Genomic DNA, 16,747 nt, shown 5'->3' on the forward strand with positions numbered 1-16,747 from the left:
TTCACTATTCTGTGTACTCGCATTGTGCATGCATGCACACATGTGTGCTGAAAGTGATGTGATGTGCAGGGCAGGCTGCCTTTAAGCAAGCTCTTAACCCGCTAGGTGGGCAAATGAGACCTCACACTGTAGGTGGTAGACAAGATAGAGGTGTGTGTGTGTGCTCTCAAACACCTGCTCATTGAGGCTGGCTTGCCTGAGGCACGATGCTGTCTGTAGAGCTGATCCAGATTTGTCTGGCGCGCGCACACACACACACACACACACTCACTCACACTCACACTCACACTCACACACACACAAAACGCAGTCAAAACTTCCTTGCGGGCAATATGCCAGATACAAGCTGTTCCTCCTCATAGAAAAACAGTGAGTAGTTGGTTTGGAATATATACAGTGTACAGTATATAGGGGAGAACTTTGGGGGGTGTTTCTACACAGTAAAATCCTAATTTAACCCTTAATGTGTAAAAATTGGCCTGTAATGGTCCACCTTTACACATTCAGAGTTAAACTGACAGGATTGTACTGTGTACGTGCATTTGTGTGCGCGCTTTCTGTCTGTGTGTTATTGCATCTATTTATGCAACTATATTCATGTGTGTCTGTGTTTTACTGCATATACATGCGTGTATATCGTAGCTGTCAGGCAGAAAGGAATCTTGTATCTCCATATTTCAACATTTAAAGTTTTTTTTTGTAAAGTAATGGCCTACTTTGATGTACATCTTGCAAAAGTAGTGAAATCTACACAACGCGACGTGTTGTGAGCTTGTAGATCACCCTTTTCCGCTATTTGAAAGAAATGTCAAATGTGAATGTGGTTAAGATCTGTCTGGGTTTTAGAAATATCTAACCAATGGAAAAAATAGTATTAACAAGAGCTTGTGACTAAATAATAACTCCATTGGATCCATTGCAACACAGGTTATTTTTTCAATTTCCTGAAATGTAATGGTTTTGGACATAATACGTAAGGTTTCCACCCGACAGTGTCGATATGTGAGACGTGTCTGAGTGCTACTGAATATTTATGCAACTATATTCATGTGTGTATGTGTTTGTCTGTGTGTTACAGCATATATTTACGTAACTATGTTTATGTGTGAGTGTGGCTGGCTGTGTGTGTGTGTGTGTGTGTGTGTGTGTGTGTGTGTTTGTGCGTGCATGTGTGCGTGCGTGGACAGATGCCCATTATGGCTCTGGTCTGTCAGTAGAATAGTTTACCCCCATTGATCTTTAGCAAACCACCCAGGGAGCCTCCATCCTCTCTTGAAAAGCGTTTAAATTAAGCACGTTCAGACTGACAGTCAGGGGCCGGGGGGAGAGTGTACAGCTGGTCACGCATGGAAGCGTTTCCTTAGAACTAATGGACAGTTTCAAAGCTTCAACTTTTCACCTAAAGGATAGGCCTGTTAAAGGGCACCATTTCTTTCCAAAGCAATTGGAAGTACAGTTATAGAAGTGAGAAACCCCAAAGGCAACCCCCAAACGACGGTCCAGTAGCTTGGTTGGTTGTTGGATGGGAAGCATTTGTTTCAGCAATTCTCCCGATCTCACATAACACCACAAAAATAATCAACTGCAGTGATAATACAGAACAGATGCAGCCTAAATGAATGAAGGAAGAGTTAAGCCAGATTTATACATGGTTGTACAATGGAGTCTCACCCCAAGAATAGCCGGTGCAACCCATCGTGAACTTGCAGATCTGCCATTTTCAGCATGTGACTCCATCGCATGACGAAGCATAGATTAAGCATTAGTCCCGAACGGCTGTCACTGTAGCACACTTCATTCACCCCGTTGAGGTATGTCTTATCCAGCGTTGTTGGCACACAGCCGCAGTCCCCCGTTGGGACTCTAATGAGAGAACACCAAGATACTTTAGGCCGATCAATCAAGTGTAAATTAGTTTGTGTTAGTGGCAAGCCCGGCGCAATCTGCCAGCACCATCTGTGGCTGGGGATTTCAACCCTGGTCCAGCTGGAACCAGTAGAACTACAGCCTGGCCACAGACTCCCCATGACACCTGACTGGTTGTCATCGATAACAGTATGGGAGCCACATCAACAGGGAGGACAGAGGAAAGGAAGGGAAGGGAGCACCGTAGGGGAGAGACAGAAAGAGAGAGAGTGAGCGAGAGAGAGAGAGAGAGAGAGAAAGAAAGAAGGATGAAATTAGGAGGAAGAGAGTAGAGGAAACAGGTGGAGAAGGAGAAAGAGGAGGGAGGTAGGATAGAAAAGGGATGAAGAGACTAGAGCAAACAGGTGGATAAAAAGCGAGGAACTCAGAGAGAAAAAGAGAGAACAAATGGAAGGAGGAAACAGCACCACAGGTGAAGAAAGAGATAGATTAAACAGAAAAGTGAGACAGGAAGGAGGTAGAGAGGAGTTCTTAAAAGGAAGAGACAGTAGGGGATACAAGAGAAGTGAGAGATGGTGAGAGAGCATGAGAAGGTTTAGGTTTCCAGGTGAATTATTTATTCACGCCTTGACTACTGTAATTCCCTCTATTCCTGCCTCTTCAAAACCTCTACCCACCGCCTGCAGCTTGTTCAGAATGCAGCTGCACGGCTTTTCACTGGCTCCAGAATATTTGATCATATAACACCCATTCTAGCTTTATTTGCACTGGTTGCTCATTTATTTTAGAATTGAGTTTAAAATTCTACTCATCACCTACAAGGCCAGTCTTGCTCCCTCCTACATATCAGATTTACTCAACCCCTATGTGCCACCTTGCAGACTCAGATCTTCGGGCAAAGCACTGTTGATCATTACAAAGTGCCGCTTGAAAGAAAACAAAAGGTGTCCGTACTTTTGCAACTAGAGCTCCGACACTTTGGAATGTCTTGTCAGAGGAGATGGCTTGCTGAATCTGTGCCCTGTTTTAAATTCCTTCAGAAAACTCACCTTTATAAAGCTGCTTTCAACCCCCAGCACTCTTAACTTTAATTAATGTTGTTATTTCTTGCTTCTTATGTATTGGTTCTTTGTGTTGTGGATTCTTCTGTCAAGCACTTTGTGGCTCTCTCCTTAGAAGGTGCTAATATTATTACTATTATTATTATTATTGTTATTATTTTAGTGGCCTCCATAACGGCCTCCTCTCAACAAATACCTCATTATGTCTACTGCTTCTCTGTCATTTCACCACCGTCATTTTAATTCTCCCTCCTTCATCCTCTGTGGGAAGGGCTGAACAGTGTTTGTATGTGCGTGCACACGTGCATGCGTGCGTGCAAGATATTGCTCCGCTTCCAGCAAAGTGATTATTTACACATCACACAATATTACTTTGTTATCGGCACCCTCTTTCTCTCATCTTTCCATTTAATGGCTAATCTGTGTGCTTGACTGTGCTGGTCTGTGTGTGTGTGTCTTTCTCTCACTCACCTGCCCCTCTTTTATCTGAGAACACTGACTTGAAACGTTAACGATGTCACCTGTCACCGTATCTGGGGAATTAACCCGTTGTCATGGCGATTGATCCCTTCCCCTCTCAGATATGACTTGATGCATGGCTGCGTTCACTCTTCATCAGTCTCTTTCGTGCCTTCCAGCCTCCTCCTGCCTGTCTTTTGCTCACCATTTCAGCATGCTTCTGTGTGTTTCTCTTTAACTCTGAGAGTTACACATGGTTATATTAACTCTAATTAATGTCTGACCCTGTCTCTCTGCGCTGCCACCAGGTGTCTCGTTGGAAAGGTTTCGTCTTTATCTTTCCAGTCTTGTGCGTCTATGTCTGCAATGGCATCATGCTGTTTATTTCCGTCTCGCTAAAACTCACTAAAACTATACTGAGAGAAAAACTACCCTACACAATCCTCTGTCTTAATCTATACATTTTAACTCAGACTCTATACAAATGTAAGCAAATGGACCCTTACGGCGTTACCAGACTATTTTGTTTACATGTGTTAGACTCTCGGAGTTAAATTAACATTCTGGATATTACAGAGTATATCCCACTTTTCTGCCTCGTCACTTTTGGTTCCTTCCTTTCTCTCACTTGTTACTGTCTTGCCCCTCGGGTGGCTAAATAGAATTTGATGAGGAAGGTGATAGACAGGTGATACAGTACTATCCACCCCCCCCCCCCCCCCCACTCTCTTTCTCTCTGTGCTTTCCCACCCTATCTCTCCTTGCTTTCTTGTGCAGTCCCCCTCTCTCTCACTCTGTATTCAAAATGTTAATGCCTCTCTCTCTCTACTTCTTTCCCTCTGCCTGGCCGTCTGTGGCCTGTTGTTGGCTGATAAAGACAAGATCCAATCCGAGACATGCTCTCTGTTCTCTCTCTCCATCTCTCTCTCTCTCTCTCTCTCTTTCTCTCTCTCTCTCTCTCTCTCTCTCTCTCTCTCTTTCTCTTTCTCTTTCTCTTTCTCTCTCTCTCTCTCTCTCTCTCTCTCTCTCTCTCTCTCTCTCTCTCTCTCTCTCTCTCTCTCTCTCTCTCTCTGTATTATCCGTCAGACAGAGTTGGATTGTCCACACGGTGATTGCAACTCATTACACACACACTTCACGCAGCCGTCTGGCCCAAAGCCAGTAAGCCAGCCTGGTGTGTGTGTGTGTGTGTGCGTGTGCGTGTGCGTGCGCACTGTGTGGCAGAGGGGAGAGTAAATGAAGACAGGAGAAGGGCAGTCGATGGAGCGATAGATCAAGGAGGCCAGAGGAGAATGGATGGAGCAGTAGATAAAAGACAGTCATGGATGGACTGGTTTGATGGGGAGGCGTTGAAAAATAAACGATGAGGCGAGATGGAAAACGAGAGACAGAACAGACGAAAGGGGGAACGCATAGAGTGATGGATGGGGGGCAGATGAGGACAGAGGAGTGGATGGATGGAGAGAGATGGAGAAGACCCATCAAGTCGTACGTAAGACTGACAAGGTGTCAGTGAGCGTGGTAGAGAGTTAGGACATGCGGTATGTATTCTCCTTCCAGGATTCTCAACCTGTACCCAGAAAAGTCCTGCTCAGTATTAATTTAACAAAAACCCACCCAGAAATCTCACCCAGATGAACTCATTGCGCAAAGATGCTCATTTTTCTTTTCTTTCCAGTACTGTATGTCTGCTGCTGCTGAAAAATACACAAGGTGGTATTAATGTGTATACGGTAACAACTATATGCGTGAAAGTGGGAGGTAACAATTAAAGCAGTGGTTCTCTGAAACATGCATGCGAGTCCCTGGCACAAAATATTTTCAGCAGCAAATGCATATTAATTTTGGGGGTCCTTGACATGAAAAAGTTTGGCAACCACTGAATTAGAACATAATCAATGGTCCTCAAACTACAATGGCACAATTACAGCAAAAGTAATTGTGAAAGCCACCCCACCTTCCTCCCAAATACACAGGCATTTATCTAGTTTACATTCTCCTGCATCTATAAAAGTACTGTATACATTAGCCATTGTAGAAGTTCCCTGCTGCATTTATCCAACTTTTACTTTGCATTGATACTGAAGGACAGGCCTTTCATCCCTTAACATTTTACCCTAGAGACAAATCCATATTCTCTCCTCTAAACTTTTGTGTTTCTCAATGCATTTTGTTGCGGAATGGGTCCCTTGTGACTCGGCACTGGCAAGACAACAGAGAGAGCATATTTTCTCTTTTCTTTTTTTCTGCAACCTCACAGTAACATAAGTATAAGCCACTCTATCGGTCGGTATGTCTGTCCAAAATGTCTTTCAAGAGTGAACCAAGAGCTAGTCGCAGCTTATGACAAATTATGTGCTTGTTTATAAACAATTAACAAGCTTTTTTTAATTTAGCATGTGTTCTGTGTAGATGAAAGCCTTGCTGCCTGATTGATATTTGTTTCTGTCTTGTGTCTCCTCAGCTCTGCTCCTCCTGTATGATGTTACAAACAAGGCATCCTTTGACAACATCAGGGTAATTACTTCTGTCTGCCTTCCTCTCTCTCCCTCTTTCTGTTTTTTCAGTTTATTTCTCTCTTTCATTTTCCTTCTCTCTTTCTTTCATTTTCCTGTTTTTTCCCCCATTTTTTCATTACCTGTTATAGGCAATTCACAGCATGTTATAGGCAATTCACAGCATGTTATAGGCAATTCACAGCATGTTAGAGGCAATTCACAGCATGTTAGAGGCAATTCACAGCATGTTAGAGGCAATTCACAGCATGTTAGAGGCAATTCATAGCATGTTATAGGCAATTCAAAGCATGTTAGAGGCAATTCACAGCATGTTAGAGGCGGGCAATTCACAACATGTTATAGGCAATTCACAACATGTTAGAGTCAATTCACAACATGTTAGAGGCAATTCACAGCATGTTAGAGGCGGGCAATTCACAACATGTTAGAGGCAATTCACAACATGTTAGAGGCCATACACAGCATGTTAGAAGCAATCCGCAGCATGTTAGAGGCAATTCACAGCATGTTACAGGCAATTCACAGCATGTTACAGGCAAATCACAGCACCCGTGACAGTAAGTCATTTAGTGTGAGTCCTCTGACTCAGGGGTGCTGTGATTAGCAGCTGCTATAACTGATAACACATAATCGTCCTATTTGATTTTCTTGCCAGTCCTTGTGGTGGGCTCTCGTGACTGTGAGAGTCTAAAGCCCATATTGTCTGCAACCCAACAAATGTTGTCTGCTCCTGGTTTTTCTGTATTATTTTCAGTACAAATGAGGGCACATCGTTCTGCTTGTTGGTACCTTATTATTGTTGTCCATTTTGTCTTTAATTACTTTCACAGTGTTTCTCATGATGCGCTACATATTGACTGGGTACCGAAATCTCACAGTACTCTCACGGCTTAGTAGGAAATGTTGGAATTATGGTGAAAAGTCATGAAGGAAACATGAAATTATTCACAACCTGAGTCGCCTAGTTAGACACCCTTTAAGACAGAAAGAATAGCGATTTTGAATTTGAACGAATGCTGACTGAACGTTGTGTCATGTGTACCAGGCATTAGGAAGGCCTTAAGCATGAGACAGCATAGACATAATTATATTACAACATGAAACCCTTTTTCCTTCATATAATTAATAATGTGTATCGGAGTCACACAGAAATGTCCTACCTAGAGCAAAGAGCACAATCAGCTATAACCTATGCGTAAAGTCACTCTGTCTCTGATGTGCGGCATTTGGTATTCTATTAAGTGGGCAGCAGAACATCTGTTATTTCCTCTCTCCGTGTCTCTGTATCTCTCTTTCTCTTTCCTGTTGTGTGCATGTGTTTGTGCACCTGCATGTCTCTCCTACACATACTGTGTGTGTGTGTGTGTGTGTGTGTGTGTGTGTGTGTGTGTGTGTGTGTGTGTGTGTGTGTGTGTGTGTGTGTGTGTGTGTGTGTGTGTGTGTGTGTGTGTGTGTGTGTGTGTGTGCGTGCGTGCGTGCGTTCTGTGTGTTCTGGTTAGAGTATGTGTGAGAATGATCATTATCAGTGGACAAAGCAGTCCCTAGGGAGAAGCAAATGCAACGCTCATGGCCATTTTGTGCCTTTTTAGCAGCTGGCTATTATGCATCATGATCAATCGGGGTTTCTACATGTATCATTTCTGCAGGGATGAGAATGCTTTTGATACAACTCAAAATGGAGAAAGGATGGGCTGAGGGAATGAGAGGAATGATGTCGCTGCAGGTATAGGCTAAAGGAAAAACTGTCGATTAATCAGCCGTTTGTATCAGCCGTTCAGTCTCATCGATGAAATATTGCCTCAAATGTTCACAATAACTAATGTGAGTCACAAGAAACCTTTGTGAAAGTCTGGGGACAGCTAAACTGAAAGCTATGAGTTCACCAAAATCAGTAGGGTGCATCCTGCAACCTGCCTATTAGATGAAGAGATATATTCTTTGAAAACTAATAAAACCCCTTTAGTTCCAGTCTGGGGTTCAGTGGTTCAGTTCTACATGCCAGATTATGCGCTTCTCTGCTGCTACTAGCAATTTAGCTCACTCTTCTACCCTATGAGAACAACCAGGTCATCACCGAACCTTCTCATTGTAAAGTGAAACCCCTCAAATCCTCCTCTCCCCACTGAATCTCCATTGCATATTCCATATTTTTCCCTTTCAACTCCGCCAGGCCGAAGGCATGGCCGAGACTATGTTTTTCACCCCGTCCGTCCGTCCGTCCGTCAGTCTGTGTGTGTGACTGTGTGTGTCTGTCTGTCCGTCTACAGCTAATCTCCGGCACTGTTGGACCGATCGGCGTGAAACTGTGCACACACACTCCCTGGAGGCCAGCGCAGAACCTCTGCCCTGCATTTTTCACATCAGCCTTTTATAGCGAGGCTATGTTTGCAAAACTATTTTTTTCACATTATATTTATATTTGTCCAAACATCACGCAAATTGTTGCACATTATCTCTCTAGTCATGTGATCAAGACGGATCTGTCTAATTTTTCATATTCCATCCTGATTGGCTATAATATTGGCATCTTAAGTTTACAGAAGTGGTTCGCTTTAAACAAAATGTCAATACATTTAACAGTACCTCAAACACAAAACTATATTCTACACTCCCACAAATCAACACATTGTGTCTGTGCAATAACTTCGTCAACATTAATCCCTCAACTTCTACAAATTCTGCTCACCTCTATAATGACTGAATTCCGATCATTGCTGGCCCACAATAACTACCTGACCTGGCGGAGACCTGTGCTCCAAGGAGCACATCTTCTAGTTCTCTTATTCTCTTGATCTAGCTCTTGTCCACATACAGTATACTGATACATCCCTCTTCCCTGATCTCTACTGTGTTCAGACACTTTGATTCTGACCTTTCTTTGGCATTAGTTGTTTGTAGTATTTGTGTACTAGGAACAATAGTTATACAGTATGTGCTGGAAATTGCTCTTGATAATTGCTCTAATACCGGTATGATTGGAAAATAGGGGTAAAAACTGAACAAAAAGAGTTTCATAGCTTTCACATTTGAGGTGCGGACATGCTTTGTTTGGTGTGTAGCTCACCCTCAGGCAATGCTCAAGGGGACAGCTTATGGTAAAGGTTTGTGTAAGTCTCAGCGAAAACATTGCTGCTTTGCATACCAACACAGCTCAGCGGAGATGTCTGCAGAGGCCCTGCTCCCTGTCAGTCCTTTTACCATTAAAGTGGGAATAGAAACAGGGGAGACAGCCATTACCATTGCCTCTGTCTGTCTTTTCCAGTTAACGAGTTTGATCATTGCACATTCCTATATTCATTATTCATGAATTGAAATTTAGAGACAGGTGTTGGTGAGAATGCACAAAGTCGGTACCAACAAAGCACACCGCCTGAGAATCGGCTCAGAATTTAGCGAGTTATGATTATTTTAATAGTGGAGAGACCTCCTGCTTCAATAGACATACATGCATCAAGAGGCACAGCTCTCCTTACAAAATATGGGACTGTTTCATGTCAAGGACCCCCAAATTAATAGGAATCAATATGGAATATATATGGAATAAGGAATACAATTTTGTCAAGAAGTAGCAGATCTACAAGAGAAACTGATTTTGATGCTATAATAATTAATTTAGCTGGGGACCCCCTGGAACCCCCTCAAGGACCCCTTGGGGTCTCCGGACCCCAGCTTGGACTACACCCTCCATAACGAACCAACCAGTAGGGGTCAGCAGTGACAAGGGACTACAGTAAAGGGGGAATTTGAAGTTGGCCTGACTACATTGGGAGAGAAAGGGGAAAAGAAAAATCCATTGTAAAAAAAGAAATCAAATTAGATCCTCAGTCATTTTGTACTGAACATCTTACACTACTGTATTTCTCTGTATTTTACAACATTATGGCGTATGATTGATACCCCCTTGCAGTGTATTCCACCACGTACAATGTACTAGCCTTGAACCACTCACACTTTCACCAATATTTCGTATTATAGAGTTAGCATGCTGTTAACATTTTAATATGGAGGTAGCATTAGCATTTTAAAAATGGCGTGCTCTGAGGCACAGAAGCAGGTGCAGACACAGCGGGTGGGAGGTGGACTGGTGTGTGTGTGTGAGTGTGTGTGTGTGTGTGTGTGTGTGTGTGTGTGTGTGTGTGTGTGTGTGTGTGTGTGTGTGTGTGTGTGTGTGTGTGTGCGAGTGTGTGCATGTGTGTGTATGTGTGCCTGTGCGCGCATGTGCAATAGAACAGTGGGCTATCATCCCCTGTGGAGAGATGAGAGAGGACACCTGTTCATTGTAGCGCTGACGCACACACACACACACACACACACACACACACACACACACACACACACAGAGGGATATGCACGCAGACAATTTGCACTTGTTAATGTTAATCAGTGGTATTCATTAAAGTACAGAGAATAAGGCCCAGCGGTCTGGAAAATTGCAAAGGTGCGTGTAGGCCATATGCACGCGTACATGCTTGTACTGTGTGTGTGTGTGTGTGTGTGTGTGTGTGTGTGTGTGTGTGTGTGTGTGTGTGTGTGTGTGTGTGTGTGTGTGTGTGTGTGTGTGTGTGTGTGTGTGTGTGTGTGTGCATGCGCGCGCGTGTGCATTCGATACAGGCAGCACTACAAACAGCCTTGTAATATAAAATAAGTAAGGTAAATAAGAGGCAATTAGCATATAAAAGCACTATTATACACACTCCAGGAATATGTCAAGAACCTCACACATCAGAGGATCTAAGCATTTATTGAAACAAATGGTTATTGTTGCTGTCGGGAGGAAACCTTGTATGTCCAAAACCATTCCTTTTTTGAGTGGTGCCAACCACTCCTATACGTGACTTTGTCTTTGTCTGTGTGTGTGTGTGTGTGTGTGTGTGTGTGTGTGTGTGTGTGTGTGTGTGTGTGTGTGTGTGTGTGTGTGTGTGTGTCTGTGTCTGTCTGTATGTATGTTTTTGAGTAAAAATACTTAAAATGAGTAAAAATACGTAAACGATGTTAAAATTAGTAAAAACACGTAAAGGCACCACTCTCTTCACACTGGGTGTGATTTTATTATTACTAGCAGATCTACATGCTCACAGATCTACAAGCTTATAGATGGGCTAGTTTCACTACTTTTGTGTGGCACTCCTGTACGGTGAAGTGGGGCATTCATTTACGAAAAAAAGTTGAAATATGGAGACCTTATGGAATAAGGTTTCTGCCTGACAGCAACGTTATACAGTCTTCTTTGGTGGAAATTCTCAGCTCAGAGAACACTCCCCAATAAATCTGAGCAGCATGCAAGAGATTCTATAAACACATCATTCTATACATATGAAACAATAACAGAAATGTGACATCATTAAGAAATAGCCTGTATCTCCATATTTCATCTTTTTATGTTTTTTGTTTAATGTATGTCCTATTTTCTACTTCTTATGGGACATGAGAAGTAGGCGGTGCAGCCCCCCTTGGGGGCGTTCAGAGAACATTCGGTGGGGAGCTGGAAGCAGCATTTTTGAAAGGCGGGGGGGCCTGAAGTGTGACCTGTACACACATGCTTACAACTTTTGATCGATTGATTAAATACTTAACACAACTTACACAAGTTAGTTAACAGTACATGTAGCACAGTGGAAAGTTATGCTAAAAGGATAACACAAAAAGCCCCAAGGGGCTTGTTTCCATTGTGGTCCATTGTACTCAATTCATCAGTAAGACATACAATACATACAATACAATACATAACGGTAAAAGCTCAAGTAGCAGCAAAAGGTATATTTACAGAAAAGGAGGGGCGGTGGTCAGAGGATGCTACTACCAAGGTGTTGTGTGTGTAGACTGTGCTCTCTACATTAAACACTTAAGCCTCATTTTAGATTTTCAACATTGTTCAAAAAATTGCAGAAATAGTCAATCTACAATCTCACAACACAGCGTTGTGACATCATCTGCTAGCTTTGAAAATGTGTTCGGGCCGCACCAACGATTCCGACCAATATGTCTGAGTCATATCGTGTCGGAGGCTTTGTGAGAGTACTCATTGTACCCGTTCTGGACAACCGCATATCTGAACGACTCGGCGGTGGGCACCACACTCCCTCGTGTCCTTGCCATGCGCGTGCCGAGTTTGAAGTCGGTCATGACCATATACGGGCATAGTGGTCGAATCTGTGCCTCTGGATAACCGGATCTCTGTATATGCCTATATATGGGCATATCGGATTTGTTTATGGTTATGTCTGAGTCATAGTGTCCTGCCTTTATATGGTCGTATCGGTTATGTTATGTATGTGTGAGTCAGAGTCATAGCCAATTTTAATACATTTCTGACTATAATCAAATTAAATGTCCAAAATAGGGATGTCAGGGTTGTTGACGTTCTGTTTACATCTTCCAGATGACAGTCAGGTTGAGTAACGTCATTGGGTATTCTACATAATGTAGTTCTTCTGCATAAAGTTCCAAATGAGTTGCCTGTAGTGCTAATACAGGTTGAAAACAGAAAAACGTACTGGTTGATAGATATTGGACTTTGGTTTCACAGTACACAGCGCTAAAGAGTTTCCTGCTGTATTAATGCAGAATGCGTGCAGAATGAGGGCATGAAGAGGAACGACTACATTGACTACCACTGTATTCACTAAAGAGGCAGGTTGGGTGTGTGCAGATTCAGAATAAATACCACCAAGGTCAGGTTCTGTAGCAGCCCCCACTACCACTGTAAAACATAAAGATGGAAACTCCAATTCCGAAGAAATGTTTTAACTTTGTGACCCTGTCCTATTCAAAGATGGCTACTGCACAACACGCCATCATCATCGGTGTTGTGATTGAGCACTCTAGGCTATAGCACACATTGATTTGAAACAACATCCACTCTCACTGACGGTGTTCCATTGTGTGAGATCCATTAGCAGTGAACCCTCGGGTTGCACAAGACAGCCCAGGATAACTGAAGATATGAGGGAACAGCCCATGCTGTGCTTGTCCTTCACAAACGTTGCATCTCACTCTAAATGTCTTTCTGTTGTTGTTGTTGTTGTTGTTGTTTTAGTTTTTTTTGCGATAGTATTTTACTGAACTTTTGACAATACAAACAAACCTATAGCCGGTTGCATGAGACAAAATATACACATACACTTTAATAATAACTAGAGGTTTGGTTACAACCCTCACATCTAGGCCCGATCAAAAGATACTGTGGCCAGAAAAAAGGAAAGCTGCTGTGGCTAAAATGTTAGGATGTAGTAGGAAATGTAGTTTTTTATTAAACGTACACTATGTAAGTATATTGAAGGCGGGGAAAGAAGCCTATATTATAGCCAGAGCTCTGATCAACAGTCTGTGGCAAGTTTCGGGGCAAATGGAGTGATCGTGTGTTGAGCAACCCCGGACATATTGTTATTAAAATTATTATTATTACTAGAAAACATCTCCCTACAGGCATTCGGCCATTTCCTACCTGAAAGCCCCCCCATACCCCCATCTTCCAAGCAGTTCCATACCTGAAAGCCCCTAAACCCTCCACCCCACCCCTCCTCTGTGATGTCAACCCAATGAACCTGAAGCTGAACCGGGGCATGTGTTTCTGTTCCTGTTTATAGGCATATGGCACATGCATGCAGTTGAGCTGCCCAATAGTGGCCATAATAAAAATTGGTAGTTTATTTACAAATTGTATGCAAATTCAAAGGGGGGAAAGTATCCTGCCCAAAAGCCAGACCTATCTTCAGATGTACTTGTTTTCTTAGTTTGTTCTCCACTTTTTTTCCACTTTTTTCTTTCCGAATGTCATTAATCATTAATGCCATTTCTCCATTTCCTTTTCCTTTCACTCTTTCAACATGTGATTGTGATTGACTACCACTTTCTGTCTCAGTTCTCATTTCACCCTCTCTCTCTGGCTTTCTCCATCTGTTTTTGTCTCTTAGGAAAAGAGTAAAGGTAAAGGTGTCTCTGGTGACTTACTTAGATGTCTTCTATTTTTCCCCAATCACAAATTGTCTCTCTCTTGAACTATCGTTCACAAGTGTAAGGAGTACTGAGGAATCATAAACGATGGCATAAAATACAGGAAAAAAACAGCTAAAATGGCATCAGATTATAACTTTGCGAAAGTGCATCTCAAAAGTAAGGGCGGTACATGAGTGCTCCCAAGAACTCGTTTCCGGTCTCACCCTCCAGGCGTTCCTCTTTCATCTCACGTATGTCTCTCTCTTGCTCCCTCCCACTCTCTCCCCTCTGCTCTCTCATTTGTTTAGGTTTTTTTTCTTTATTCATACGTAATTTGCTCCTGCTTCCTTTTCGTTCAATTTAGGCAATTTGGACTTTCACATCAAAGGGAATAAGACTTTATCAAGGGCATGGCTTACTGTACCTTCATCCCCATGCGCCTGAAGGGATGAGATGTTACCACTTCCATCTGTACTCCTTTTGATGTGACACTAATGCATGCAGTGTGTACATTATGAATATGTGAAGGCTTTTCTGATTATCACATACATACTGAAATGCATGCAGTGTACAGTACACACACACACACACACACACACACACACACACACACACACACACACACACACACACACACACACACACACACCAACACATTCTCACTCCCAACTAGTCACTTATTGAAGAACCGTCAGTAGCCCCTAAACGTCCGATTATGAAGGTCCTGGTTCCCCTAAAAGTCCGATTTTGCGGCCTAGACCGTGGCGTCGCGGTCTAGGCACCCTGGTTGCAAATCCTTAATAGCAGTGTGCCGCGGGTTCGCGTCCCGTTCCCGTCGGCCTTTCCTGCATGTCTTCCCCCCATCTCTCTCCCCATTCTTCCTGTCAGACTACTTTCCCTGTCCCTCTCCAATAAAAAAAAAAAAAAAAAAAAAGGCCGATTTTGCAGTCCTGGTTATTTCTCCCTAACGCCCTAAAAAGTCCAAACGGGACTATGTCGTTTGCGCATGCGCATGCTGAACGTTCAACATAGTGTGGTGGGTGTGGTGGATTGCTCCATTTACAACGCTAACGTCCAGGTCATAAACGATCAGATTTCAAATATGAAGTGCTTAACTAAAGGCCACGGATGTTATAATTGTGTACGTTCCAGCTTGAGTACCCATATCTTCCGTATTGTTCAATAAAAAGCCTTTTAATCCGATCGACGGCCATTTTCTCCGTCTTTTCATCAGCTTTCAACTATGCGATCCTATCGGTTGGGAGGTGTATTGCACATTATAACTCTATGCGAAAATGGCCGACGATCGGATTAAAATGCTTTTTATCCAACAATACGGAAGATATGGGTACTCATGCTGAAACGTCGGCATGTATAACATCCTGGGCATTTAGGTAAGCACTTCATATTTGAAATCTGAACGTTTGTGTAGACGTTACAGTTGTAAATTGAGCAATTCATCACACCAGGTTGAAGAATGTCCATGACCGTCATCTTTCAGGCCTACCGCTGATAACCATTAGCACATTGGTTCTCAAAGTGGGGTCCGGGGACCCCCAGGGGTACTTGAGGGGGTTCCAGGGGGTCCCCAGCTAAATGATGGACAGGGACCAAATGGACCCTTATGGGTCTGTAACTCTGAGAGTGTACAAATGTAACCAAATGGACCCTAACAGGTCCATTTGGTTCCATTTGTACACTCTCAGAGTTAAATTAACATTGATTTTACAATATGAATGTGGGTCCCAGAGACCTACATGCCATTAAATGGGGGTCCGTAGCCTAATGCATGTCAAACTGGGGGTCCTTGAAATTAAAATGGTTGAAATCACTGCTAGAGAGCCGTAAAAATCTTCTCTTATGGGGGTCCCTGGCTTATCTTTTCAAATGGGGGTCCGCGGTCTAATAAGTGTCTATTTGGGGGTCCTTGGCACGAAAAAGTTTGAGAACCATTGCATTAGCACATGAAGTCAATTCATTGTTTAATTTCAAATAAGTTTAATTTCACTTATACCACTTCATTCTGTTGATGTTTCTATTTTACTGCTACAGCAATTCATCACAAGGCTTTTTCTTTACTATTTAGCATAAATATAGTCCTGGTTATTTCTCCCTAACGCCCTAAAAAGTCCAAACGGGACTATGTGGTTTGCGCATGTGCAAAGGAACGTTCAACATGGTGTGGTGGGTGTGGTGGGGATTGCTCCATTTACAACGCTAACGTCCAGGTCATAAACGATCAGATTTCAAATATGAAGTGCTTAACTAAAGGCCATGGATGTTAAAATGGTGTACGTTCCAGCTTGAGTACCCATATCTTCAGTATTGTTCAATAAAAAGCCTTTTAATCCGATCGACGGCCATTTTCTCCGTCTTTTCATCAGCTTTCAACTATGCGATCCTATCGGTTGGGAGGTGTATTGCACATTATAACTCTATACAAAAATGGCAGCCAATCGGATTAAAATGCTTTTTATTGAACAACACGGAATATAAGGGTATTTTTGAGGGATCGTACATAATTTTAACGTCCGTGGCCATGGGGTAAGCACTTTATAGTTGAAATCTAGACGTTTATGTAGATGTACGGGCCGTAAATGGAAAAAGTGCAAACATCAGGTTGAAGTGTCATGATATGAAACTTCTCTATCTATCTATCTATCTACATTGGACTGACACAACGTGAGCTAAGAGACGTGGTTTAAATGCAACATAACACACATCACCACCCAAACAAACCTGGAAATATTCTGTGCATTTTTATATTTTGTTGATCATTTTTCGATAAGTGTTTGTTGAGAACGAGAGATTTGTTTAACTTTTCCAACCCCGTGACGTCACGTCAGATTACTTCCGCATTCCGCGTGTTCGTACTCATGTCTCTGTCAGTGTCAATAAAGATCTGAC

The 16,747-nt window shown here is 42.7% G+C and overlaps 1 protein-coding gene across 2 annotated transcripts in view; it reads left to right on the forward strand.

The window, feature by feature from the left end:
- Window positions 1–16,747, forward strand: part of rab26 (RAB26, member RAS oncogene family) — an 82,701-nt gene that overhangs the window by 45,261 nt on the left and 20,693 nt on the right. For both annotated transcript variants that reach the window (XM_084079436.1, XM_084079437.1), the window contains exon 5: window positions 5,851–5,903. In XM_084079436.1, coding sequence (XP_083935562.1) covers window positions 5,851–5,903 — 53 coding nt within the window. The remainder of the gene's footprint in view (window positions 1–5,850; window positions 5,904–16,747) is intronic.

The sequence above is a fragment of the Gymnoscopelus microlampas genome, assembly GCF_963454915.1.
Source record: "Gymnoscopelus microlampas genome assembly, chromosome: 14".
Classification (NCBI taxonomy): Eukaryota; Metazoa; Chordata; class Actinopteri; order Myctophiformes; family Myctophidae; genus Gymnoscopelus; species Gymnoscopelus microlampas.